This window comes from Denticeps clupeoides, chromosome 6, assembly GCF_900700375.1.
Source record: "Denticeps clupeoides chromosome 6, fDenClu1.1, whole genome shotgun sequence".
In the NCBI taxonomy this organism is placed as follows: Eukaryota; Metazoa; Chordata; class Actinopteri; order Clupeiformes; family Denticipitidae; genus Denticeps; species Denticeps clupeoides.
This window is the reverse complement of record NC_041712.1, coordinates 6,995,598-7,022,533: the sequence shown is the minus strand read 5'-3', so window position 1 is coordinate 7,022,533 and position 26,936 is coordinate 6,995,598. Positions and strand designations below refer to the sequence as shown.

Here is a 26,936-nt window from a genome sequence, read left to right as displayed (position 1 = left end):
TGCAGGGTTTGTGATGATTTGTCCAATAAGATTAAAGGTTGTAGAGTCCTACAGTTGAAGAGGTGGAGAAGTCCAAAGTGTAGTCCAGTGTCATGGTGTACAATACATGTCCATTATGATGCTACTGGTCCATTTGAGGATCCCTGAAGCTTTAGTTGTTACAGTGGTGGTGGCTGTGGTGACCCTCCGGTTCGTTTAGCAGTTGCCAGGAACCAGGATTTATCTGCTGGTCTCTTCACTGGAGTCTGGAGGCTGTGCTGCAGCACTACATGTCCCCTCGCTCCTTCCACACCGTGTGCCCAGTGCAGCCTGCACCTTCACCGCTCAGCACCTCCAGCTCTCAGAGTGTGCTGGTGCACTGAGATAATGGTGTGAATTTTAAAGCTCCCAACTGGACGGGGCAGCTGAAAAAGAAGTCGTCCTAACTATTTCTATGGATGTGAGTGATGATAAACCTGTGACTGCAACTATTCTGACGCGTCTTTGTTGCACTGCTGGCTAAACGTTTTCTCAACACACATCTGTACCATATCTGTGGACTAGTGTGTTTACAAATCATAAAGCTGGAAAGCTGTGAAATATGGTGAAACAAAAGGGGGCGGGTGTGTGAACATTGGGGTCATTGTTAGTAAACATGTGCATTAACACATTTAAACGGCTTATATCTGTCTCATTGTCACAGAAGCCTTGCAATATGACAACCAGATGTCCTAACAAAGAGTTTAGCAGTGTCGCCGTCGGCAGAACTCCTAAATCTGGGTGTCCCAGTGAGACATTACATGCTGTGAGGGTGATCCACAGAGTGAAACCGGACCTCCCTATTAAAGGAATAAATGTCCCCAAGTCCACCTCAATCCCGAAGCCATCTGTTTGACAAGGCAGTTGTGGAAGGCATGTTGTCTCCCTGCCCTTGCCAGGGGGATGTTTCCCAAAAGCAAAATCAAATCCATGCAACTGAATGCTAATGGATTCTTTTTCTGAAACATAACAGGCAATGGCTAGTGTTCTAAAGCTGACCCATTTATATGTGGATACATTTTTAATTTTAATATGTTGCCATCAATAAATTAATTTTGTACAAGAGAAATTACATAACCTGTCTGGTCTATTTAAAGATGAGTTGAATGTGTCAGTAATCCCATTCTGATTGTAGTGTTGCCAGTTCTTTGTAAAAAGTTCCAGCTATGGCACTTCGGTATAAAATTTCAAACGAGCTGATAGCTCAATATATTGACGATACTCTCATATTTTTAAGTTACAACCTGAGGTTCTTCATATTAATCATTATAAGATAAATAAATCTGCAATTTGGTTTTTTTTATTTTTTATTAAGTTGACCATTAGAATATTTTGACAAATTGTCGACTTTAAAGTACGTCCCCTTCCAAAAAATATACTCCTGATGTTTTATTTTTTTCAAATGCGAAAAGCTTTCTTGTGCGGCCCAATTCAACGTGAATTCCCCTTAACCTGGCAACCCATCGTGAACGATTTAATTCCGTCCCGTGAACGCAGATTCCCCCCCGGGTCCCCCGACTCCAGGCGCTCCACGCACTCCGAGCGAGCGCTGTGATTGGCTGGAGCCGCTTAATCCGCTAATTAAACCTGCGACGTTGCGCGCATTACTGTATCCCGCCTGCAGAAAGTGCCGGGCGCCGCACGCCTCTCCTCACGCGTTGGTAAGCGCCTCTTATTTCATCAACTTCGTTTTATTTCAGCCCACTTTTATGACCAGAGTGTGAATTGATTTTTTTTTTTTTTTGTTGTAGCGCGGCTTTAAGTCGCGGGTCACATTCCACCAGTCAGCTGTAATGAACTTGATGGGCTTAGCGGCTGAACGCGGCTGCGTCGCACTCACGTTTTAAACCTTGATCGAATTGAAGTGGGGTCCTACATACCACACTGTGTACCTACAATGTCTGACAGCCCAGCCTGAGCCTATGGTAGCGTTTTAATTGCGAGATATACGTGAGATAGACACAATGACCTTATTTCCATGAAATGATGAGATTGTTTGTCTTGTTACAATATCGTTCTCGGAGCAGAAATACAATATTGTTCTCCATCTGTAGACTTTTGCATATAAGAGATCATTCATTAGTTGGGAGAGACAAACCCACAGTTCTTCTATCACATCTCGACATATCAACAGGATTGGCACTTTGAGTTTAATTAGTTTCTCTACTGACTAAAATCTTTGCACTGCACTGGATGCCATTCCACCTCCGACTGTCTCTATACTGCACTGCGACCTGATCAGGGATGAAACTGGACACTAACATTGATGCAAATGGCTGAAAGCATAATCCACAAAATAATTAGTTTTCACTTTGCCTTCTCAACTTGCCTTTCTCTGTTTGGTTTCTCAGGTGTCTGATTTCCGTGGTTCTGCACCACCAGTAAATACTGTCACAGTGAGCATGTAGAACTGGTTTTAACTAAATATCCTGAGAAGAGAAGATGTTTATATAATGCTCTCTGCGAAAGCATCATCAGTCTTATTGCACAGGGATCCATGAAGAACTACCATCATTTGGACTGTTTCTGAGGACAGGAGCCAAACTGAATTCAGTTTAATGCTGAATACAATCTGCTCCTCTAAATCACTTATAGTCCTATAAGCTGAGATATCCTTTTTCCACTGTCTAAAGTTATACTGGGACCAGTAGATTGGTTCTTGTATGCACTAATGCTGAAAATCTGTAGCGGGGAGCAGCTAGTCAGTACTTGGCTTGACTGTGGAACTTGGACCTCTGCACCGTTAGAGTAAAAAAAAGTCCTGAAAAAGTCCCAGCAGCACTCTGAAGCATCACATGAAAAACGTTTTGCGGTTGTAAGTATTAAGTGACCTAGTTTCCCCACTTCCAGCCTCGACAGAGCTAGTATTCATGCCCCTGAGAGGACCAGCAGGCTCCAGGTTGTGAGTGCAAAAGTGGAGCGAAAGGACCATTCTCAGCAGCAGCGGTCTCTCCATCTTCCTTCAGGAGTGTGGCTGAGGTTGCGTGAGCAGCAGAAGCCATGCCACTGGTGAAGAGGAACATTGAGCCGCGCCACCTCTGCCACGGGCCCTTACCACAGGGGATTGGCAGTGAGCTGGAGTGTGTAACCAACAACACACTCTCTGCCATCATCCGCCAGCTCAGCAGCCTGAGTAAGACACCCTCGTGCACACACAGGACATTTCTTAAAAAGAGAAGATTTCTTGGTAGAAATTTGTCCGCACACTGTCATGTACGTCCTGCATGCGCGTCGGTTCATCTTAAAAATCTATACTGTGCACTTTCACAAAGCTGGGTGGCTTTCCTGTTAGGAATGGGGCCACCGCAGCTGATGCCCGGCGCCTTTCTTCAGCGCAGATTGCCCGATCGGCTGATGTGGGCATGTCATTCACCTTAGAAAAATGGATTTGGCCTGAGAGCATTGTGGGATTGACAGATGTGGTGAATGGTGAATGGATGTGAGTGAGTGAGTTAGTGAGAGAGAGAGAGAGAGAGAGATTATGGAAGGGCCGCCGGCAGACGCAAACTCTCAGACATCTGGCTCTACAGACTCCCACATTTGTGTGTTTGTGAGTAACTGGGTGAGTGTGTGGGAGAGTTTTTTTTTAAAAAAGGAGAGATTAGTATTGGTCAGAGAAAAATTCTCAGACATCTGGCCCACAGAGTCCAGCACTAGTGTGCTTGTGCTGGTGTGTGTGTGTGTGTGTGTGTGTGTGTGTGTGTGTGTTTTTGTCACTGGGGATTAGAGCTTACGCAGGGCTTAGTGTCTCTGAGGCTGATGGAGAAAGTGAGGGAGAAAGACAGGAGGGGCTGATAGATCCCCTATCGTTTGCTTTTGCCTGCCAGGCGACCTCAGCACTTTCAGTTCTTCTTGCGCCCTTCCTTCTCTCAGGCAAACATGCAGAAGACATCTTTGGGGAGCTGTTCAATGAGGCCAACACATTCTACGTGCGGGCCAACTCGCTCCAGGACCGCATTGACCGTCTCGCTGTTAAAGTCACACAGCTGGACTCTAGTGTGGAGGAAGGTAAGTTCTTTGATGAAATTTTCTTTGAATGGGATAATTGGCTTATATATATGTGATTACTCCCATATCATGCCCTTTGACCTTTAGGGTAGACAATCTTATCTGCAAAGTGTGTGTGTGCAGGAGTGACTTAAGACACCTTCAACAAATTTTTGCGATTTAATTAAAGATTATCCCAAGAACCTAGTAGGTAACGCAGTCACATACGAACCAAAAGGCCACAAAGTCACAGGTTCAAACCCCACTTACTACCATCGTGTCCCTGAGCAAGACACATAACCCTGAGTGTCTCCAGGAGGACTGTCCCTGTAACTACTGTAAGTTGCTCTGGATAAGGGCATCTAATAACATGATAATAAATGTAAATGTAATCTGCATACACCAGTACTTTACAATTAACACAACTTCTGTTGTGAAAGTCATTGTAATGCACAGCAAGCACAGCTCACGGTGGACACAATGATATGTGATCTTTGCATTTATCCTTAAGTCACTTATCACCCTTAGTAAGCAGTGGGCAGCCATGAAAGGCACTCTGGGATCAGTGTGTGGGGACACCTTGTTCAAGTGGCACCTTGGTGCTTCGCGATTTGACTTCCTTAGCTGCTTCGCTTCGTTAGCCTCTAGGCCACCACTTCCCCATCATGCCCCATGTAACCATGATGGTCCGTTGTGGTATAAAATATATGATTTAATAAAAATTTGGCATGTTTTATAATCAAGGTTTTACAGTTTCCAGATCCAGTATTAAAGCTGACACAAGTGCAATTGTAGTTCTAGGTGTGAATGTTTCAGGAGAATAATTTAACTTCAGGGAAGTTAACTCAGACTCCCCCATTTTTAAGTACTCTCTCAATCTCCTCTCTGTCCACCAGTCTCTCTTCAGGACATCAATATGCGTAAGGCCTTCAGGAGTGGGACTGTGCAGGACCAGCAGGTGGTGTCCAGGGCCAGCATGCCACACCCAGTGGCAGAGAAGTACAACAACAGTGACAAACCACCACCCCTCAGCATCCTGTCTGCTTACAGGTCTGTCATGGCGGGTGCACATGTGGACATCGCTGGGGGGGTGAGCTGTGGCAGCAGGAAGAGTGTAGCTGGCAGGGCATGGGCGGGAGATGGGGAGTGGCTCCTCTGTGGGGGCCATAGAACACGGTTGAAGAGAGGAGACCGGGGTTATCGTGGCATCCTGGAACGTGGTTGTACGGCATGGGTTTGTTGTGAGTAGGACTGGATCATCAGAGGGCGAGACAAGAGAATGGTCATAGGCAAAGTGGGTAGTCAACTTTTTCATAATACGGTAGAGACAAGGGCAATGCAGAAGACATGGTCGGGAAACATTCAATCGACTTGGATAAATGGCAGTCAATGAAAAAGTCTTGCAGCCTGCAAGATGGCCACCGGATAATTATGTCAGACTCTGATGCCGGTCTAGTCTATTTCCTGGTCTTGCCAAATGCCATGAATGGTAAATGGTGCAACAGCATCCGTGACAAGGTCAGAAAGCATGAGGCCTGGACTGAATAACTATTTGCATAATTGTATTTTTTTAACCTTTCATAAATGTCACAGAATCGCAATTGTTTTTTGGCTATTGTGTCTTTTGCATCTCTGTTAAATATTTTTTATGTTATTACACTGTTTACGGTCATAATGAAATAGGTACATTTAATGCCTAAATGATGTTGCTTAGCAACAACACCAGGAGCTGGTGAACAGATGTCATTGGAGAAATTAACATTTGGGTATGGGTTTGTTTCAACATTCATATTTGTGGATAAGCTGGTATAATACCCAAGGTATTGAGCATTACTGTGTGAAATCATCAGTACTAATACATGACTAGTACATGACTTACAATCAGTAGTTACTGGAGACACTCAGGATTAAGGGTCTTCGGGTTGAAATACAATTTCTTGTAAATTAAATGACTTTGACATATAGAAATCTCCAAAACATTTGCAACAGCAGAGTAATGGGTGGACATGTACATGTGGTGCAATTTAAAGAGAAGAGCTAGTCTTGTTCAAATTGCTGAAAACATTCTTGCCGTCGCTTAGTGATGATGGTGCATGCAGTGTGATGCTTTGGGCATCAGTGCAAAATGAGAAAAAAAAGCTGTATTCTCCAAATTCTCTCAATCCATCCAAGACCTTGTTTGCAAAACCTTGTAACATACAGATGTTACAGATACCACAGCATTCCCTCAGAGGTCTAGTGGAGTTTATGCCTTAATGTGTCCTAGTTGTATTGGTGCAAAAGTGCAAACATCTTAATATTAGAGTGATCATAATGCTGATCAGTGTATAACTACATACTATGCTTTGTAGCAGGATGGATGCCAGCATGCCCAGGATAATTATTCATCATTGTCTCAAAATTGTGCTTATAGGGACAGTTTTTGCCCACAAATATTCATTAAACATTTCATCATCTGCATCTGGATGTAGAAGATGACTTTATGGGTAGTGTGACATCAGTGGAATACATAAAGAGGACTTTTTGCTGGATACAGGGACGACCACTCGGATGGGATGAAGTTCTACACTGACCCCTCATACTTCTTTGACCTATGGAAGGAGAAAATGCTGCAGGATACAGAGGATAAGAGGAAAGAGAAGAGGAGGCAGAGGGTAAGAATAATCTTCTCCCACTTCTTGAATGCTTCTTTTCACACATTGTGGAAAACCGGCATTTTTTTTTTGTTAAAAGCTTCAGACACCAGTTCTCTTTCTGCTTGATTACTGCATGAATAAACTGTAGATACCAAATAATAAAGATGATGCTCTATGATCTGTTGTACTGATACTTGTAGGTTAAATGTAGGTGAGCATGTTTTGCCAGTTTAATCCAGTTTTCATGTCAACTGATCTCTTTCTCAGGAACAGAAGCGTTGTGTAGATGGAACATTGCCAAGGGAGATAAAAAAGGTGCGAAAGGCTCGGAACCGCAGACAGGAGTGGAATATGCTGGCTTTCGACAAAGAGTTGCGTCCTGATCACCGCCATGCACACTGTCTCCACCGGGGGGCATCATCTGAAGGGTCACTGTCTCCAGAGCCCAGGTCAGCACTGTAACCCTTAAAGTGGGTTTAATTACATTTTAATGGTGTTACATGTTATTTCCTGTCTTTTTGACAATAATCCTCAGACCTCATGGCCCAGACGCAGACTTCCCCTTCCCAGGGGGCCGTGCTCACGTCATATCCAATCATGGCCAGCCTCATGCCCTCGCAGGTGACGCGCATGCCTCTGTGCCAACTGGAGAATTGGAGCATGAGTACCACAGCATTGGGGGAAGCGTGACTATGAGCATGGGGTACCGAGTGGGTACACTTGGCCGGGCGCAACCTCGCCCTCCTCAACTCCCACCCAATGGTGGTGTGAATGGAGCAATCGTCCTGCCACCTGCTGATTATGGGTACAAACATTTTCATGTCAGGAATAACAATCATATATAGTAGGCTGTTTCATTAAAAAGATTGCATTAATATGTACAACATATAATATGTATATACTATTTTATGGCCACAAGCATGCAGAAAATAATCTTATGCATTAATATAAGCTGCTTAAATGCACATCAGTAATATTTGAACATGCTGAACATGCACTTATGGACCCCTCTTGTTCTCTCTCTCCCTCAGTATTATGGAGTACTATGCCAGCTCAGGTCCTTCTCCTCTTCCACCCAGCCCAGTCATTCCGTCTGCACAGACAGCTTTTGCCACACCACTGGGTGGTCTTGGACCGCCTGTCCATCACATTGGACCTCTCCCTGGTGCCACAGTGTACCCACTACCCCCTATGCCTCCAACAGGACCTATTTTGACCCCACCACCACCACCAGGACCTCCACCTGCACCCCCTGTGCCACCTGTACTCCCCCACTCTTCCATCCTGGGGGATGTGAGGAGGCCGGACTCTCAGCCCAATACAAGTGCACGAAGCGACCTGCTGTCAGCCATACGCATGGGTGAGATAATGAGGTCACTTGATGAATTATCAGCAACAATTGGTCTTGGGTTCCGATGGAATTCTATGTTCACTAATGCAAATCTGTCACTTGAAATGCTTATTGATTAAACCTCAATAAACGGACATATAAACGGACATATTGTCCCCAAATTTTTGAGTAGCATTGAATGTTGAGGTGACAACACAGCTTCAATCCATTTTAGAAAAAAAAGATTTCAAATTTCAAATTTTTAAGTATGCAGCCATTTCAAATTTTTACCTGTGTTTGTGTATCACCTGAACCAGGCATTCAGCTGAAGAAGGTGCAGGAGCAGCAAGAACAGCAGGCAAAGCGGCAGCCAGTGGGCTACGATGTGGCTACCATCCTGTCACGCCGTATTGCGGTGGAGTACACCGACTCGGAGGAAGACTCTGAGCTTGAAGACAATGAGTGGTCTGACTGACTCTGGCCAGTCAGTGTCATCACAAAGTAACATTTCTGAGACAAACATTACTATAGAATGCTCTGGCATATAAGAAAAACCTGCCCACCAGAATATGCTGTTTTAGATCCAGGATGGTGTCTGGGCACTCTGGCTCCCTTCGTATCATAGTTGCAAAAATGGTCTGAATAGGAAATTCTAGATAAACCAATAAACATGTCTGATTCTGTGAAATAATGGTTTCTACCAATTTGAGCATATGCGGTTTAGTCTTCTTGGCCCTAAACCAAGGCCAGTCAGCTTTCCGATCAGGTGCAACCTACTTTTCCAAGCTCCAGTTTTCCGGATCCCAAAGTTCATTTTGATAATAGAGCTTAATATTTTTCATCTGAAAAAAAAATCCATGTATTTTGTACAGAGAACACAAGACTGTAAGAGAAACACAAGACTGTAAGTGTGTATGTGTGTAACCAAATTGGTTTCGAGTCCTTGGGCTAGTCACCCTGTCTCTCTGGAAATTTGGTTTTAAGACACTGATATACTTACATTTCCCAATGGTACATTCATTGGGAATCTGTGATCAGGGTTCACTCATGAAGGGATAAATATTTGGACAAATCTTTTCTTCACTATTGATCACAATGTTTGATTTCAGTCCTTGTAATGTGATACATTTATATGCTTGCATTTATGCAGAAATGATCTAATTACATCCCTAATCACTACAGATAATGCAGTAAATGAGATTAATTCAGATGTGGTGATTGTAAATTGGTAATTTGGCAAGAAAAATGCAAGAAGAGTGACAATGACAGCATTGGGATTAGAGCCACTAGGTGGCGGTATGACCTTGCAGCCGCTATGTACTGGGCATCTAGAGTAGAGCTGCATTAATATAAAATACATACAGGAAAGTTATACATATGATGTTTCACACAGTCCACAAATGTACATAAATAAATGCTTTATAGTAATGACAATAGGAAATAATTCATGCATTCTTAATGTCCCATGAGAACTGGATCTGGTTTCAACTCTTGATCAGTTCCACAAAGCTGTCATTATTCCCCCGTCTATTCCAGAAAGGACTAGTGAAGTTGATGTTGCTGGTGACCAGCATGTTCTTCTTTGGCCTTTTCGGTTTCCTCATATGAAAACATCCGATTAATCCCGATGGAATACATTTTAAATATAAAATAAATCATGATAATCACCAAACATTTAATATAACACATGATTTCAACAGCCGTCTGCATGCTTTCCAGAGGTGACTGCTTTGTATTTTGAAGAATGTCCACCAGAGTGTGGTCTAAACTTAATACCTTGTCCAGCAAATCGGCTTGTAAAAATGCAGATTGCTAATTTGTCTGAGTGGTGCTCTGTACGGCCTTTGTGCTCCAGATATAGTGCTACAAAGACAATGGAGATTATTTGGCTAAGTTCTCGGAAGAAAATAAACAAGTCAAGTGCTTTAGAGCCACGGCAAAGCAGTTTGCAGAGCAGGTGAAAAAGCCCTCAGACGGAGGGTTAAAATGTTCGGGCCTGAAGTGAGTTGAAGAGGAAATGCAGTTAAAGGGCATCTGGTCTGAGACAGAATGAGTGGATGTTTGAATGTGACTGCAAAGAGTCTGTGTTTGTACTTCCCATACAATGAAGCACCACGCCATTTCTACTGGAGGGCCAGACCTCAGAAGTGGCTTGTCAGACGAATGGAAGAATCGGTTTCAGACAATGGAGGAGACAGCCCAAAGCCAGTCCATGGCAGTTTAGACAGTGCTTATTTTTACATTCATCAGGCAATAAGAAATCACCCATTTATTTGATCGCATCTCCTTTTTTTGTTAGAAGCATTAAAGCCTAACACTAAATATTACTTTATTAAAACATAATGCATTATTAGAACCTAAAGTTTTCCATTTCAGTTGATTGATAGATAAATTATGCTCTCCAAGAATCTTACATGTCTAACATGAATGGTTAGGCCACATATATGACGACATCCATTCATTTGTTTCTGAACAAATCCACGACAAAGGAGCCTGACCTAGCCGGACACCAGGCTTTCTACCTGATGTGGGCCAGAAGAAGCCCCGTCTCCGGAGCCCGAGAGAGAAGCTGACATTCCAGCAAGTTAGGATCCTATGGCAGACCCTTGTGTTAACACAATAGCCGGGGATTATAACCTTTTAATGACTGAAACCCAACGTCAGGCCCATTGTCATGGCAATGAATGGGAGATGTTAACTGCTTTTTCAGCTCAAGTAAATTCAAGGGAACAGCGGCCATTGAAGATTCAGATGCAAAGAAATCCACTTTCACACAAATACACAAGCATATCTCTAGATCTAATAAGGCTTTTTTTGGGGTGGGGTGGCAGGGGGGGTGTTTGTTAAGGATGACATGTTAAGAATATTTCTGGAGACTGGTGTCCAAGGAGGCCCGGACGATCTGCCCACATACCAGCACTGTGCTCTCATCTGTTCCTCGTATTCTTTCACGCGCTCTCACTGTGTTACATTTAACGCACTAGTTTTTAGATTGAATGTAGCATCCGTGTCATTTTCTTCTATGGCGCCGCTGTGATTCCAAACAAAAGCCTGTAATTCCTTTTAGCCGAGCCCCCATATACAAAGCATATATCATAAAGAGTATGAGTTTTAAGAAAGTTAAAGGGATTGTTGCCTGTGGCTGGACTGGAGCCAGGCTAAGTCCTCCACAGAGGGATCCTAGCGGCGAGGTGATCTGATGTATAATAGATTTATAATGTGATTGAGCAGCAGTGCGCTACTGAGACGGGGTGGAAGCGGTTTTCACACAGCGAAAAATGAGAATCCGAGGAGCGGAAGCTGCACTTTTGTTTTAGTGTACGTGCACCTGTTGGTCTGTCTGCCGCGCCTCTTTCTCACACTCCACTCCTGTTGTTCCAAAGGGAGTTGAAAAGTGTTTTCTGTGGAATTAAAAGAGAGAGAGAGAGAAGGGGAGAGTGAGACATCAAGAGCTGTTGCATCAAAAGACGCCCCTCTTTCCATACACACATGCACACATGATTCCCAGAGCACAGGGTGCCGCCGACAGTCCCTCCGCCCAGGCTTGTTTGTCAATGCAGCCACGCTCAGATCGTTAAATCGCCGGTTTACCACTGCACTTAATCCCTCCGCACACAAGAGTGACGTCCAGGGAGAAGGAGAGAACGACTTGACGGATGCAGACTGACGGCCCGTTTTCCCACCATTGCCAGGGAGAAGGTGGGCCATGTCTACCCGGTCTTCAGCATCTTCCCACTGCACCCCCCCCCCCCCTCTTCCTCTGCACCCCTCCTCTCCCTCGGACGACCGGGAGCTCCTGAAGCGTCCGTCTCTGAAGCCATCTGCCGGCTTACCCAGCAGGGTATGTTTTTAGACAGCGCATCCCATTCTCATCGTGTCTGCTAAGGTTTGCATTAAGGTTGAACTCGGGTGCGCTTACAATCGGAAAATAAAGTAAGCTCTGTGTTACAAACAGCGCTCGCTGCCCCCTCGCACAATGCACGCCCAGACACAAACACAGAAGCCACCCTGCCCTGTATTAGACACACACACAACACAATACAATATACCCTGGCATGAAAGAGGGACACCTCCGTCTGTTACAGTCTGTCATTTGTCACACGCTTACAACCAAGAAGGAAACAAACGGAGGAGTTAAGAAAAAGGAAAACACAAAACCCAGCGGTACGTGCCAAGTGCGATTGTCTCGTTTTAATAAGGAACCAAAAAGGCCAACTCGTCTGTGTTATCATACAGGTGAACTCACTCCTGGGAAAGTGGGTTTTTTTTCTCAGCCACGCAGAAGTGCTGGCGTCCCCCTTTTTTTCCCGAGACCTAACTGGATTAGTCGTGCCAGTGCTCCCCCGGCTTTCACGCCACTGTCTACTTCCCATCCCTCTCCTGGGGCACTAATGTGATTAGCCCAGCTCCTGTGGTCCTCGTGGAGGGAAAAGGGGCTCTGCCCTTCCCAGGCCTGACTCCCCATCACTGGCACCTTTGTCAGAGTGGATAGGGTGGGGCAGTGGGCTCTGATGGTGGGTTAGAAGATAGGGGGGCACCAGGAGCTGGCTTGGTCTGCTGCGGGTGAAGCTTCTTCACTCTGGGAAGGCAAGGTGACACGAGACAAGGCAAAGTGGTACGGGCGGGGCGTGGTCAGGTGTTTCATCCATGCTGGGCATTTTTCAATAGTGCTTCACTGAATCCCTGAAAAGAATTTCGTGGATTTAAAGCAACGTGGGTCCACACAGTATCCCATAACTCCTACAGGGCACACATACACCACGCATAGTTTGAAGTCTGAAGTCCATTGACTGATTCCTGTGGCTTCGCCTTAGAGTCAAATAAAATCACATTCAGGGTGAGACGGGGTTGGTGCTTTGGCTTGTTTAGCTTTGTGAGTATGAAAGCACTACTGCACTACTGGTCTGAAGTTTAGGGATTGTGACACCCACAATGATTTTAACCTGTCCACCAGTTAACTTGAAATGAAACGCTTCCTTTCATGCCTTTTCAGGGTATCTAAAACCAGTCACAGTCCATCAAATGTCTATTTAACCCCATCAGTGGCTCAGATTCGAGCAGATAAGCTCACAATCCCCCATTTCGCTGATGACAGGTCTGCACCATGGCCCATTTCTGAATTCAGTCAGAATCACTTGCTTCCTAATTTACTTGCTTTTGTCCCAGGACGAATGACAGCTTTGAATACCCACCGTAGAAGCAAAAAATAAGGATCGTCCTCATGCTGACAAGGCCATGACTGCTTAACACGTATTATGCTAAATTTCTGACCTGGGTCACTCATGAATTCAAGCCATTGAACTTGCAGTCAGTGCAACTGACGGAGGGTTTAATACAACATGAAATGTGATGTAAAACACACACAAATAAAAGATGGTCCGGGAGAAAGCAGTATTTGAGTGAATTTATATGGTCTGATGTAGAAGAAATCCAACACAAACATATGAAAGACCTACACAAATGTATGAAATACCTAAGTCTCCTGATTAGGAGGTATCATCACCACAGGCAGGACAAAAATCAATAACAAAATGGTATGGAAATACAGTACAGGCCAAGTTTGGACACACCTCATTCAACATGTTTTCTTTATTTTCATGACCATTTACGTTGGTAGATTCTCACTGAAGGCATTAAAACTATGAATGAACATGTGGAGTTATGTACTTAACAAAAGAAGGTGAAATAACTGAAAACATGTTTTATATTCTAGTTTCTTCTAAATAGAGCTTTGCTCTGATTACTGCTTTGTACACTCTTGGCATTCTCTCGATGAGCTTCAAGAGGTCGTCACCTGAAAACGTTTCCCAACAGTCTTGAAGGAGTTCCCAGAGGTGTTTAGCACTTGTTGGCCCCTTTACCTTCACTCTGTGGTCCAGCTCTCCCCAAACCATCTGGACTGGGTTCAGGTCCGGTGACTGTGGAGGCCAGGTCTCCACTTTTTGTTAAGTTCATTCATAGTTTTGATGCCTTCAGTGAGAATCTACCAATGTAAATGGTCATGAAAATAAAGAAAACACATTGAATGAGAAGGTGTCCAAACGTTTGGCCTGTACTGTACATAGATATATGCAGTTTAGTTACCAATAGAACTGATTTTCACTCCAAATCTTTTTGATAACTATTTTTCTGGCTACAGAGGGAAACTAGAATTTATATGAAAGTGAATGATCTCTATGTTCTAAGTTCTGTGATCCGTCAGTATTTGCTCTTAGACACTTTCCTTTTACATCCCAGCATAATAACCAGCTATGCTTTTGACACAGAATAGCCCTTCTCTTTTCCTCTCACTGTAAAAATTCCCATACAGTACAGACAGACCTCCCCGGCTCCCCTGCCCAGCTCCCCTCCCATGCTGCGTTTCACGTGAGCTCACAGACTTGGCCAGCCGACGGCATGGAGGATTAAAGACCTTAATTAAGATTTTGTGGCAGCCCAGCGTGTGCTGTCTGTGTGCGAGACACTGAGATAGGAGTGCGGCTGAGCAGGGGGTACGTGGGAGGGGGGCGGCAGGGTTTCCATCTACAGCTGTCTGTCCAAAAACCACAACATCACTCTGCAACACCTTCAAAAAATTATTCACATGCTAGAACACTGGAAAAATAACACATCTCCTATTCAGTGCATGCATGAGATCATGTTATATGCAGCCTGTGGTTGCAGTTGTGCCTGCGTGATTTGAGTCAACCGTTAATATATATGTTAATGATCAGCTGATGCGTTACTTTCACAGCTGAATGAAACAACGGCTCTCATGCGAGTGGGACCTGTTCTGATCTCACCTTTAGTGTGCATGGGCAAGGGTTAGTTCAGCTCAGCAACAGGGGAATTTTGGATGGAACATGCTTACAAACAGACGGACTATAAGTCCACTGTAATTAAATGGTAGAAATTTTATGAATTTGCTAAACAATAAATAATATATGTGAAATTTAACATGCAGATTCATCACAGTGTTGTCTATGTCTTTAAGAAGACATTTGGAGTGCATTTCCGGTGCATGCAATGGTGAGCCGACAACGATTGTATACAAAAGAAAAGCCTGTGACCGTGTGCTGGGGTGTAAGAGAGTGCCCGTTCGATTCATGCCAAGGACAAAGCGCCCTTCAGCTCCATCCAGAAATGTAGCCATATCTGTCCAAAAACTGCATCTGGTTTACAGTTTAAATGTGACTGACCAGACATATGATCCTATTCGCATTTGATTCATAATAAATCATGTGAATGCAACATTAATTTTGAGATTTGTGAACAAATAAAACCAACTGCACCGTGGAGTATTTGCAGTGACAATGTGAAGTATTAATTAATAAATCTCATCGCATGGGGGCAGTCTTTAGTCGTGTTCTTCATACCCGCTCTATCGGCCCAAAGGAAAACGCTATGCAGCCACTACATGTGCGTTTCCCGTTTTTGCATTCGTATTACTGTGACTTAACTTTGATGTTTGTGCACGAGTTCCATACAAATGTGTAAATATCCGGGCATTGCGACACAAAACGTTTTGCAAATGTGTGCATGGCAATATGTGTAAGGTATTAAACATGAATTAAACACAACGACATGTTGATTTGTGAGAAAAAAATCTCATATAACACCTTCAAATAACATTTACATTTTGGTCTCGACATTTAAGTGTGTTCGGCGTTCAAGTTTGGAAAATTTGGAAACGCAAACAATATTACATCGTAGGTCGTTTCCTCTATTTCTTGATTATTGTCTTTGTGTGTGCAACAACATATGTCTGCTTGTAGAATTACTTATTATTTTAATTCATAAAATAACTGTTTGACCTTCATGTTTTGCTGTATTATTCGATCCCCCTACAGATCCAAAGTGGTACAACCCGCGTCTGACGCAAAAATGGCGTCCTAGTGGAAGCACGAGGGTGTACTCCTCTTCCAATTAGATATACTTTGTTGGTTAACCCGAGCTGAAACCATGGGGAAAATTAGCGGAACCTTCATTTGCTCTTTCCCGGAGTGTAGTGCGTCGTACGACAAGTCGTGGAAACTCGAGGCGCATTTGTGCAAACACACCGGCGTGGTGAGTGTCGGCTAGGCTAGCAGGTTCATCCTGGACAGTCAATCCTGCAGTAACATTCATCCTGATCCCAAATCCCACCTGTCCTTTGTATAATTATGTGAAATAATCGAGACTGAGGGAGCAGATCATAAATTATTTTTTAAATGAAATGTCGATCGCAGAGACCCTTCTGTTGCGAGCACGACGGCTGTGATAAGACCTTCACCACCAAGTATCACCTGCAGCGCCACGACCTCAGCCACAGCGGCGAGAGGCCCTTCCAGTGAGAGCCCGCCTCTTCTCTTCGGTCGGGACGGTGTAGTGATCGACTGACCGACACCGTCTGTCTTTTCTGCAGCTGCACCGAAGAAGGATGCGAGCAGGCGTTCAGCACGAACCACAACATGAAGAAGCACGTGTCGCGCAAACACAGGCGGGCAGAGAAGCAGTATGCTGTGAGTGTTCAGTATAATGATCTGTGTTCGGCTGCGGGGGGGAAAAACATCATTTTGTTGGAACAGGATAAGCTGTTGCTCCTGGTTATGTATTGGGCAAGCATAGCGCCTTCTTGGGTGGAAATTGTTAAATATTTAACATTTCAATGTGTGTGGTTTGCATGCTCTCCAGTGTCCTGAGTAAAGCTAATGACTGGAAAGTTGTGCATGTTTTGGCTGTATTCTCTCCTCCAGTGCACATTTGACGGTTGTGGCAAGGTGTTCAGGAAAAACAACCTGCTGAAATCTCACGAGTACGAACACACCAAGTTGCCCCCCTTCCAGTAAGTATCGGCGTCTGTCCTGTGTGCATGAGATGCTCCTGTACGGAATTGCACTAAGAGACGTTGGTCTGCACAGGTGCACCTTTGAAGGGTGCAGTTTGCGATTCACACTTCCCAGTAAACTAAGGCGGCATGAGAAAGTCCACAGAGGTATGGTCTTCATTCCGCACCTTACTTTTTCAGACCATATTGTGTGTATGGAATAAAATTTGTTTGTCACAGGCTACCCTTGCAGTGCGGAAGGCTGCACTTTCATAGGTAAAAACTGGACTGAATTAACAAATCACAGACAAATACACAGAGGTACGTTAAAGCATGCGGTGCTTATTTTTTTATTTTATGTGCTGTATGTGTCTGACCTCTGACCATATGCCCCTGGTTTCAATCTGCGTGTTCCTGCAGTCCTTGTGCGGTGTGAGCAGTGTGGAAAACAATTTCGGGACACATGGTCTCTGGAGCAGCACAAGAAAGTTCACATGGAAGAGCGTGTGGTGTTCCAGTGCCCACGTGACGGGTGCCAACGCTCATACAGCACCACCTTCGGCCTGCAGAGCCACATCCTGTCCTTTCACGAGGAGCTGCGTCCATTCACCTGTCCGCATCCTGGCTGTGGGAAAACCTTTGCAATGAAGGTACTTGGCAAATCTCATTAATTAGATTCAATCTAGAAAATGACACTATCAGCATGCTATTTTGAAGAATGTTATTTATGAACAGGAGGAAAAACTGCTGTTCATAACTACTATCATCTTCTTGAGACTAATTAAAATGAACAAAGAAAAATTAGGGTTATTGGAAAACCATCCCTATTGTCTAACTAAAGGTGATTGAGAGAAGCCAAGAGTGTTAGATGCTGCCATCACATCAAAAGTTAATTGCTTTGTGTAAAATGTTGCTTACTGCATTAACTTCATAGCTGATTCTTCAGATTAATTGTTTAAAAAAAGAAGAACAAATTAGTTGTAAAAGCCTCTGACTGGTACTGCATGTGGAAACTGGGTGTGATTCCACACCCAGTTAATAATGCTGAATTGGAATGTCAAACAATGTCAGACTTTATTAAATCTTAATTATTGGGATGTCTTATTTTTAAACTATTCACAGCAAAGTTTGGAGCGACACTCTGTAGTTCATGATCCACAGAGAAGGAAGCAGGTAAGAATATATTTTTCAGAAAGAAGAGACCATCTGGAAAGTACATGTCACATTTGCTTTGTTAGTACCTGTATGCATCATATGCTCAACAGTTTTTATGTTGCGTATGTCCGCAGCCCAGACCACGTCCGAAGCGATCCCTGGCATCCCGCCTCAGTGGGTATATGTCCAAGAAAACCCCGTCGTCACAGCCGCAAGTATCCAGTCTTCCCAGTCCAACAGAACCAGTCCAGCTGGCATCGATTCTACAAGAGACCTGTCTGACCGAGGCACCAACGTGTATCCACGAAGAAAAAAAAACTGTCCTGCAACAAGGAAAATGTTTCTCCTCGTCAGCACTTTGTAAATGAATATTAAACCCACAAACGAACTGCTCAAGCAATTTTATTGAGTCTGGGGATCCGTGTTCTCTATGTTCTTTGCAGAGGGTTTTGTGGGTTTAGGATTTGCGACGGATTCCCCCTGCTGCTGCAGTTCTTTTGCAGAGGCTGGCCGGAGAGTGCACAGGGCTTTGCCCTCGTGCACCACCTTGGGTCGAGTCACGTAGGCAAGGGGCAAGGACACCCGGCCCACCATCTGCTCAAGGACCGTGTCCTGTTGACAAAACATTTGTCAGTCCAATGTTCAGGTTATTTTTTTCCCCCTCTTTTATATATCCAGACAGCGGTCCACATTATATATAGCAACTGCTAACACAACCGATGAAATAAAATAAATGGTAACAGAAGGTGGAGCTGGTTATATATACAAAATATTGGGGGTTGTAGAAGAGGCCGACATGCTCAATTTGAATGTATATACTGGGCAGGGACAAAAATGAACTGTCCATTTTAAAACTAACCACACCAAACCGTGATAACAGGTTGGGTGTTGTAATGTGGAGTCTTATTGGTTACACATTGTACAACATGATCCAGCAAGCAGGGACAAAGGACAAAATTAAGTGTGAATTGTCTGAACGGTCTGTAGATGTGTGCACCCTGCAGTGGGCTGGTGGGAGTCCCAGGATGGGATCTGGCAGCCGTGTCACTGAGCAGGACTAAGCGGTTGTGTGTGAGTGATTAGCCTCAGGAGAAGGTAAAAAATGATGTGATGGGAGTGGGCTCACCAGTTGCTGAGGGTTACTGGGATCTCTGGACTTCAGAGTAACCTTCACGTGGTGCTTCTTCTCCAACCAGATGTGTACCTGCCGCATCTTGGTTTCCAGATCGTGTACATTGATGTCAGTGGATAATGACAGCTCTTTCACCTGCACAGGGCCTGTTCATAGGAAGTGATTGTAAAAGAACTGTTACAGTTTAAAATATGAGAAGGATGTTTTATATAACACACACCTTCATTTATGGGCATCTACGAGTGGCATCCACAGAAAAACCATTCCTGCCCGCTGTATATTTATTAATTAATTATGGGTTAAAACTATTATGGTGTAAAATACTTATTTGCTATGATGTGCAACAGTCATCTATGTGCAATACTGTTACTGTGATTAGTAATTTTACAGATTTTATTTAATATTATTTTATATTGTTCTTGTGCAGGAAGTTTCCTGATTCATATATTCATGAATTCTGAAAGTGAGGTTGAGACATAAACCTGAAACCCAAAACCCCAACCAACAACACAATGTTTCACAAAGATGCCTCTACTGCTGAATGCACATTGTACCTGTCTTAGCTTTCTGCTTCTCTCGCAGCTTCATCTGCTCTTCATGAATCTGCTTCCCGCTCATCAGCCGGAAGACGGGTGGATCGGAATTCTCGTTCACAGATACAAGCTTCAGACCTTTCTCATCCATCAGTCTCAGTACATCTGCACGATGCATTGTACCCATGTTTTCCCCTGCCTCACCCAGCACCAAGATATGTCTGTGATGGATCTTACGACCAACACTTCCAATGGTGATCCGTGCCCGTGGGTCCTGCTTCTTCTTCTTCCTCTCAACACTCTGCTCTCCTTCGTTCTCTCCACTGACATTTGAACAGAAGGCGAGTCTTCCAGCAGAGATCCCCAGACAGGTCCATGCAGGAATTGTGACTGAACATGTGGTGGAGTAGACGGCTGAGGGTCTCAGGTGAGACCCTCCTGTAGTCGTCACGGTGCGGAGAAGCACCAGGCGCAGGCAGGACAGCGACATTCTGGGGTTCATAAAGGGATACAGACGGCACATGATTATAAAGAACACTATTCACCTTCACATGCATCAAAACTTGCACAATTAAATAATCTACCAGCTCACTTGTCTGAAATCTTTCCCTAACACCAGCCAACGAGCAACAGTGTGATTCGAGGGGGAAGGCGTTCTTTATGCTGTAGACAATTCTGGCAACATATCGTTTAGTATCGAAAGCATACACTTCACCCAACTGGCAGCATTAATGGCGACATCCACGACAACAATAGCTGTTATATGACATAACATACCTCGACGCGCATATAGTTTACTAGGCTGGCTCCAGGTTTAGCAAATCAACTAAATGATTACCTGCTATTGGACGCCAATAGTACTTTAAACAGACATAAAAACACATCCACCACCATTTTAACAGCGGTTCGACAGTAGGGCTGCACGTGTTGTATTCACCTTGTCACTTGGGCGAGGCAAGTCCAGGGTTAATATTATTAATGGTTTTGCTTTTGTGGCAAAAGGACATTACTTAAGGTGGATGGCAATTACATCGACTTTGCAGGCATGCGGTCGGACCCGTGGGGTCCTTGTTCGTAAGCGTCGCGGTCGCAGCGTGATGACGTAGGCCCTGCGTGTAGTTCGCCTTGCACGATTGAAGTAGTTCTTCGGGGATCGTGGGATCCAGCGGATTGTTATTCTGCTTGAGTAAATTACCACTTGAATTCATGCACCTCGTTTATGATAGATGTAAACTTTTACGATAAATGGGAACTTTTACATTCGCATAGGCTGCACATAGGCAGAATGAAGTCGGAATGTGGGAATCTTACGTCCCCTTTCATTAAAGCGCCCCCCCTTGTCTCTTTTATCCTTCAAAGGACAAAAGTGGCAAGGGAGGGCGTTTAAAGTAAAAATCTTTTCAATTAAATAACAATTGGATATTTAAGCCCAATAAGAAGGGGAGAATTGTAATGGAAGCGGGTCTTTTTGGGGCGAGCGGACGCAGGGGTCACTTTCCGTGCGCTCATCTGGACATAACAGGAGCTGACACAGTTTGACCCGACAAAGCCAAAGCCCGACATGTTATTTTTTTGTTTTGCACCCTCTTTTATATTTGTCTGTTATGTGCTTATGCAGCCTGAGTTTATAAATCTTTAGAACTGGTCATTTGTTATAAGTTCATTTTATTTCTTTTCTTTAGGACAATACTTTGATCATTATTCCAAAAAGGACGTTGCTCAAAGGAGGCTTATAAAGGAGCTTTTATTGGTTAAGTGTATTTTTGTGGCGCTTAGTAAGGGATGGAAGGGCTGACTGATGAACAAAAGTTCTTCATGGTTCTCACTGAAATGCTGCACCAAAGACTCTTTTTTTTTAAATGAAACTGTTTCAGCAGTCTTGGCATGGTTACCAACCTCCATACTTTCCCTTCTTGCGTAATATTCTTACATATAAGCATTAATGCATTCATTGTTATAATTGGTTTCATATTACATCAGATAGAGCCAGGCACTGCCCTGTATACATCGTACATTGATGATATTTGTATGTTTAATTATGTTTAAAATGTGTGTTTTAATAAAGGGATTCAGAAAAATGAAAGTACTGGAATTATTTTTATTTTACTTGTGTGTTCTGTAATTTAAATTAGATTTTGACATCATATTAATCCTTTATTGAAAATTACTCGACTGCTCAAATTCTTCTGGAACAGTCTATAAATGACTTATTTATCAGAACAAACACGATGCGTCTGTCAGAGTGAGTTGACTAAGTGATGAAGGCTGGGCCTGACCCCTTGAGCTCATGCCTTGGTGCCTATAGAAACAGTAAAACCTTGAGATTTTACAGTCAGATGAGCAGCAATAGATTAATTTGTCTAACGCTGTGCGCCACAAAGAGACTTTAATCTCCACTTTCTTCAGTGGCTTTAACCCTGATGTCAGAGGAATGGAGTACCATCCAGAGGAACCCTCTCCCAGAAGCCTGCCGTCACCTGCCTGACCACAGGTGCACCCTGTCTTTCAGCCGTGACCTCCCTCTCCAGATCCCAGGAAGGTCAGAATAGCAGGGGTCAGGGGTTTCGGTGTAGGCAGCCTGTTCTGTTCTGGTGGGTTGCTGGGTGGCTGTTTGCCAATGGATCCTTCACTTCACGTCATCAGGTCTGTTAAGTCACTGCTGATGCTATATTCTTCTATGGCCTAATACAATAATACTAACACGTTATTGAAACACTGCTCAAATCATTCAATGCAATAAATCCACAAAAAACTCATACAATAAATCCACAATTGCGCAACTCTCGTCTCTGTTTGCTTTTTTATGTATGTTTGTATGTATGTTTTTTATGTATGTATGTTTATATAGTACTGGTACATAGTATAGGGTTTCAGTAACACTATGGGCTGTGTGTTTGATTTTATCTAGCAAAAGCATCTAATAACACAATAGATGGACTGAGTTTGTGTGTGTGTGTGTGTGTGTGTGTGTGTTTGTGGCCGTGCAGCTGCTGTCTGCCGTGTATGTGTGATCACAATCCCTTGGGAAAAAAATCCAGCAACACATTCCACAGATACAAGGCATGGCACACAAACCTAGCTGGAAACACCCTTTACACACAGCAATGATGTGAAAGTAAACAGATTCTAAACATTTTGCACTGAGCAAATGCAGTGCAATTGACATTGCAACATTGTTGTGAGAAATACAAAGTTCACAAGGATAGAGTTGCACAAGGGTTAATATATCCCCTAACCAGTAGCTCAGCAGCATCATACAGTGTGGCTGTTGCATCCCAGCCTTTTCCCAGCTTTACAATGTCGTCTGGATAACGTGCAATACAGGTCCTGCTTGTCCAGTAAGAGTTCCTATATCCACCATTTCTTTGTATCTCCACCATGTGCCCCAGTGGGAAGTCTCATTTAGCCTGTCTTTCTGGGAGAAGGACAATAACATCATAGAGCAAGAGAGCAAATAAAACACCAATTTCATGCAAAAACATTCCATGTGCACTATTACTTTTTATAAAAATCCCCAGTCATTTTCTTAATGAAACGTGCATTTTCTATCATTGACAGTGACCTGTTAAAGTCCTAGTTTCTGCAAATTAAACATTTTAAATGCAGTTCATTCTCGTGCATTAGGTTCGTTTGTTTCATAGTCCAGCGGCATCGTGCAACTGGATTGTTATGTCCCAGCTTTTCCCACATTTCCCAGTTATCTGGAGAACGTGTTGCAGACGTCATGCTCGTCCAATGGGAGTGTTGCCACATTTCTTTATGTCCACCATGGGAAAGCGCGTTTTGTCCGTCCTGATGTGCTCATTCACACGGGCTGCGGCTTTCTCTTTCACTTGTCGTGGCACGCATTTTATGACGCGGGGAATAATTGGGACGGGACGTTCTAACGACGTCGTCCCCTTTTAGGGACAGTTAAACGACATGATGATGAAGACCGGCCCATTCATGGCGCGAGGCCTCGGTCAGAACACAGGGTGTCGCGGGGGCACGGACTGTTAATAGCAAAGGAACCCCCATTTAAATAACTTTCTTTTTTTTTTTAAAAAAAAGGGGGGATCGAAACAAAACAGCCCACCGTTTGCAAGCAGCAGGTGGATGATTGTACACGCTCGACTGGCCGGGAAAAGACGGGCTCCAGAAAGAGCATTCAGCGGCGGCGGGCGCGCGCTTCCTCCTTCCCCAATTAGCGCGCGCGCCCCCGCCTCCGCGCGCGGCACCCCGCGCCGCCGCGCCGCCCCGAACAAAAAGGTGAGTTACCACGCGACAATGACGTGAAAGGCCACTGTGACAAGTCACGCACAATGTCGCCTCGGCCGCCTTTCTTCGGGCCGCGCCGCGCCGCGCGCCGCGTTTCCCATCACGTCTTCCCGGCAGCGGCTCTGTATATATATATTTATATAATATATACCTTCACTCCCTGATACAGATACACTTTTTAAAAGTCTTGAGCATACAGTAGTCTATTTAAATGAAGTATTCGTTTTTATTAATTGCATTAGCGGTTATAACAAACACGTTATAATCTGTGCTGGGTCACGTGGCCGGACTGAATCTGTTCCTTTTTTGCTGAAACCTGCAACGATTAAAAGACGCATGTGCTTGACTTTACACCGCGAATCTTTCTCATCGTGGACCCCGAAAAAAGGTCTTAGTATTATTGCCGCTTAATTTGGGTTTTGGAAAGCGAGATGCGAACGATCTGTGAATTTTGCAGCATTTTTTTCAGCTGGTTTGAACCTCTGGCTGGGGGTTCTTGTGATGGTTTGCATCAATCGTGCTAACAGTGGGGCGCCTGAGGAGTCTTGAACAAACCAATAGAAACCGGCATTTCCTGCAATATGCTGTGGTCCCTTAGCAACATTTAGGATTCATAGAATAAAAGCTTCACAAACTTCACATTCACTGGATGCATACAATGTGCTGACAATAAAATTAGGGGAACCGGTTAGTTGCATCGGAAAGAGGAAATAGGAAAATAGAAAAGGAGGTTATCATATTTTACAAAGTAGCAGGATCCCCTTATAGACACATCTCACCATTTTAGGACAAGCAAGATCTAGTGCTATCTAATAACAATCGTGTGAAAATGCATTTCTGCGGCCATTGCGAATAAATCTGCATGCATACAACTCAAAATGTTATAAAAGGCTGAAAAGTTTGCTGACTTTTCCCCAAATAAAGTTTGAAAGAATTTGTATTCTGACAAAAAGCTGTGCAGATGAATGCCGTAACTCCATCAACTCGTCCCAGCACTTTTTGGTTCATTCAAGTGCTTTACCTCCTCTATGAAGTACACACATGTATCTGTGTATTTGAAGACACTCTTGTCTTGGTTGGTGCTGACACTCGACTTTCTCCCCCCCTCCTAGCGGTTAAGGAAGCGGCCCCGTAATCAGAAGGTTTCCGGTTCCGAATCCCGTACCACTGAGGTGCCACTGAGGTGCCACTGAGTAATGCACCGTCCCCACTCACTGCTCCCCGGGCGCCTGTCATGGCTGCCCGCTGCTCAATAAGGTGATGGGTTAAATGCAGAGGACAAATTTTGTTGTGTGCTGTGTTTCACCATGACAATCACGCTGTCACATACTTTTTTATCCTTTCTTCTCTTACTTGTTCATTTCTTTTGTCTGGTTGTCTGTGCAGATCTCTGTACCATTGTTATAATTACTCCTTCCTTATATTTCCCTAGACCTTGATTTATATGTTTTGTTACCTTGTTTATGTCATCTGCATTTAACCCAGTGAAGATACCTCACACAGAGAAATGGAAGTACCACTGTGTACCTACATGAATGCTTGTCGCTGGGGCAGGGCCCTTCTGAAGAACAATAATGTTCCTGTCCTCGCAGGTACTTTCTTGAACCTTAGTCATCTGTACCATTTAAGGCACAATTGCGTACCTGTCATGACTGGAATTTAAAATTATATTTATATATAAGTATGATGTAGTGGTCTGCAAGGGGCAGCACACTGGTTGTGTTGCCCAGGGAGCTGGGGGTTAAAGACCTTGCATTCCTTTGTCCTTTGTTGTGTTATGCTGCTGTAAAAAAAAATAAAATACTTTTACAAACATGAACATCAGCCACTTTTGGAAAAATCGGTCAGATCCACTATCCATTCTATCACTACTGTGCAGCTGAAATCTAGCAATTTACAAGCATTTTTGTTGGTACATCGGGGTTAATTGGGATCATTTCTATGCGGTGCAGGTTCATGGGTACAACTATGTACTTTTTGAAATCATGTTCCTTTAAAGGTACAACATGGTATCACAAAGGACCTTTATACAAAAATGTATAAATACATTATAATTTTTCTTAGTCTAGCACCTAACAATCTCCGAGCATGCTCTTCACTGACAAGTCTAAGCCTTATCAGGGCTCTTAGTTTGTAAACTCAATATTCTATAGAAATTGAACGAGAATTGCTGGTGTCTTCCTCTTGTAAGTCGCTTTGGATAAAAGCGTCTGCTAAATAAAGTAAAGTAAAGTAAAGTAAAGACCTGTCCTGTACAACCAACTGAAAGGAACAGTTTCGTACCTGGAGGTTTAACATTGTACCCTGTGTGTACCTTTATTTCTCTGTGTGCAGGGTCAATGTTCAGTGTGATACATGGGGCAAAATTCTTCTCATGTCCTGCCATTCATGTGGCAGATGTTTGCATATCAAATAAACGCACATGCGCACTGCTGGCAGTGACATCTTTCAGCAGGATAATGCACCCAGTCACACTTAAAAATAGGAATGGGTGAAAGTGGAGGTTAATTGTCATATGTGCCATATCAGCCAAGGTGCCACTGAGGTGCCACTCAGCAAAGCATCATCCCCACACACTGCTCCCCGTGTGCCTGTCATGGCTGCCCACCTTTGTGCCAGGAGGAACAAGAGGAGCACTGTCAGAGCCCTGCAAAATGACCTCCAGCAGACCACAAATGGGTTCCTCCTAATGCAAGACAAGACCTCATGCTAGACCTCATGTGGCTGGAGTGCATCAGAAGTTGCTGCAAGACGAAGGCATTGATGCTATGGACTGGCTCGCTTGTTCCCCAGACCTGAATCCAGTTTTGCACATCTGGGACCCCATGTCTCACTCGATACACCAACACCATGTTACACCACAGACTGTCCAGGAGTTGGCGGATTTTTTAGACCAGGTCTGGGAGGAGATCCCTCAGGAGACCATCCGCCATTAGGAGCATGTCCAGGCTTTGTAGGGAGGTCATACTGGCACGTGGAGGCCACACACACTACCGAGCCTCATTTTATTTTAAGGTCATAACATCAAAGTTGGATCAGCCTGTAGTGTGTTTTTCCACTTTAATTTTGAGTGTGACTCCAAATCCAGACCTCCATGGGTTGA

General features: G+C 44.0%; 3 protein-coding genes across 8 annotated transcripts; 2 read left to right on the top strand and 1 right to left on the bottom strand.

Moving 5' to 3' along the window:
• Positions 1-1,552: 1,552 nt before the first annotated feature.
• wasf3a (WASP family member 3a) lies at positions 1,553-9,407 on the top strand. Of its 5 annotated transcripts, none has more exons than XM_028983252.1 (10): positions 1,593-1,679; positions 2,370-2,833; positions 2,985-3,151; positions 3,892-4,026; positions 4,902-5,055; positions 6,542-6,659; positions 6,909-7,090; positions 7,177-7,446; positions 7,673-8,001; positions 8,289-9,407. In XM_028983252.1, exons 3-10 carry the CDS (start codon positions 3,019-3,021, stop codon positions 8,444-8,446), a joined length of 1,479 nt encoding a protein of 492 aa, XP_028839085.1. In that variant the 5' UTR covers positions 1,593-1,679; positions 2,370-2,833; positions 2,985-3,018; the 3' UTR covers positions 8,447-9,407. The 5 variants fall into 5 exon arrangements, with proteins under 5 accessions (XP_028839088.1, XP_028839085.1, XP_028839084.1 ...); XM_028983256.1 differs by having other exon boundaries at positions 1,628-1,679; positions 2,370-2,414; XM_028983255.1 differs by lacking the exon at positions 2,370-2,833 and having other exon boundaries at positions 1,553-1,679.
• Positions 9,408-15,822: 6,415 nt separating this feature from the next.
• gtf3aa (general transcription factor IIIAa) lies at positions 15,823-18,304 on the top strand. The gene is made up of 9 exons (XM_028983261.1): positions 15,823-16,017; positions 16,179-16,279; positions 16,355-16,451; positions 16,686-16,774; positions 16,851-16,924; positions 16,997-17,077; positions 17,177-17,406; positions 17,879-17,929; positions 18,046-18,304. The coding sequence occupies exons 1-9, from the start codon at positions 15,913-15,915 to the stop codon at positions 18,277-18,279; spliced, it is 1,062 nt and encodes a 353-aa protein (XP_028839094.1). The 5' UTR covers positions 15,823-15,912; the 3' UTR covers positions 18,280-18,304.
• On the bottom strand, positions 17,826-20,828 carry mtif3 (mitochondrial translational initiation factor 3). 2 transcript variants are annotated; one of them, XM_028983269.1, is made up of 5 exons: positions 20,514-20,828; positions 20,169-20,251; positions 19,598-20,067; positions 19,038-19,189; positions 17,826-18,523 (listed from the first exon to the last, which is right to left on the bottom strand). In XM_028983269.1, the coding sequence occupies exons 3-5, from the start codon at positions 20,064-20,066 to the stop codon at positions 18,314-18,316; spliced, it is 831 nt and encodes a 276-aa protein (XP_028839102.1). In that variant the 5' UTR covers position 20,067; positions 20,169-20,251; positions 20,514-20,828; the 3' UTR covers positions 17,826-18,313. The 2 variants fall into 2 exon arrangements, with proteins under 2 accessions (XP_028839102.1, XP_028839101.1); XM_028983268.1 differs by lacking the exon at positions 20,169-20,251 and having other exon boundaries at positions 17,827-18,523; positions 20,514-20,824.
• Between the last annotated feature and the right edge of the window lie 6,108 nt (positions 20,829-26,936).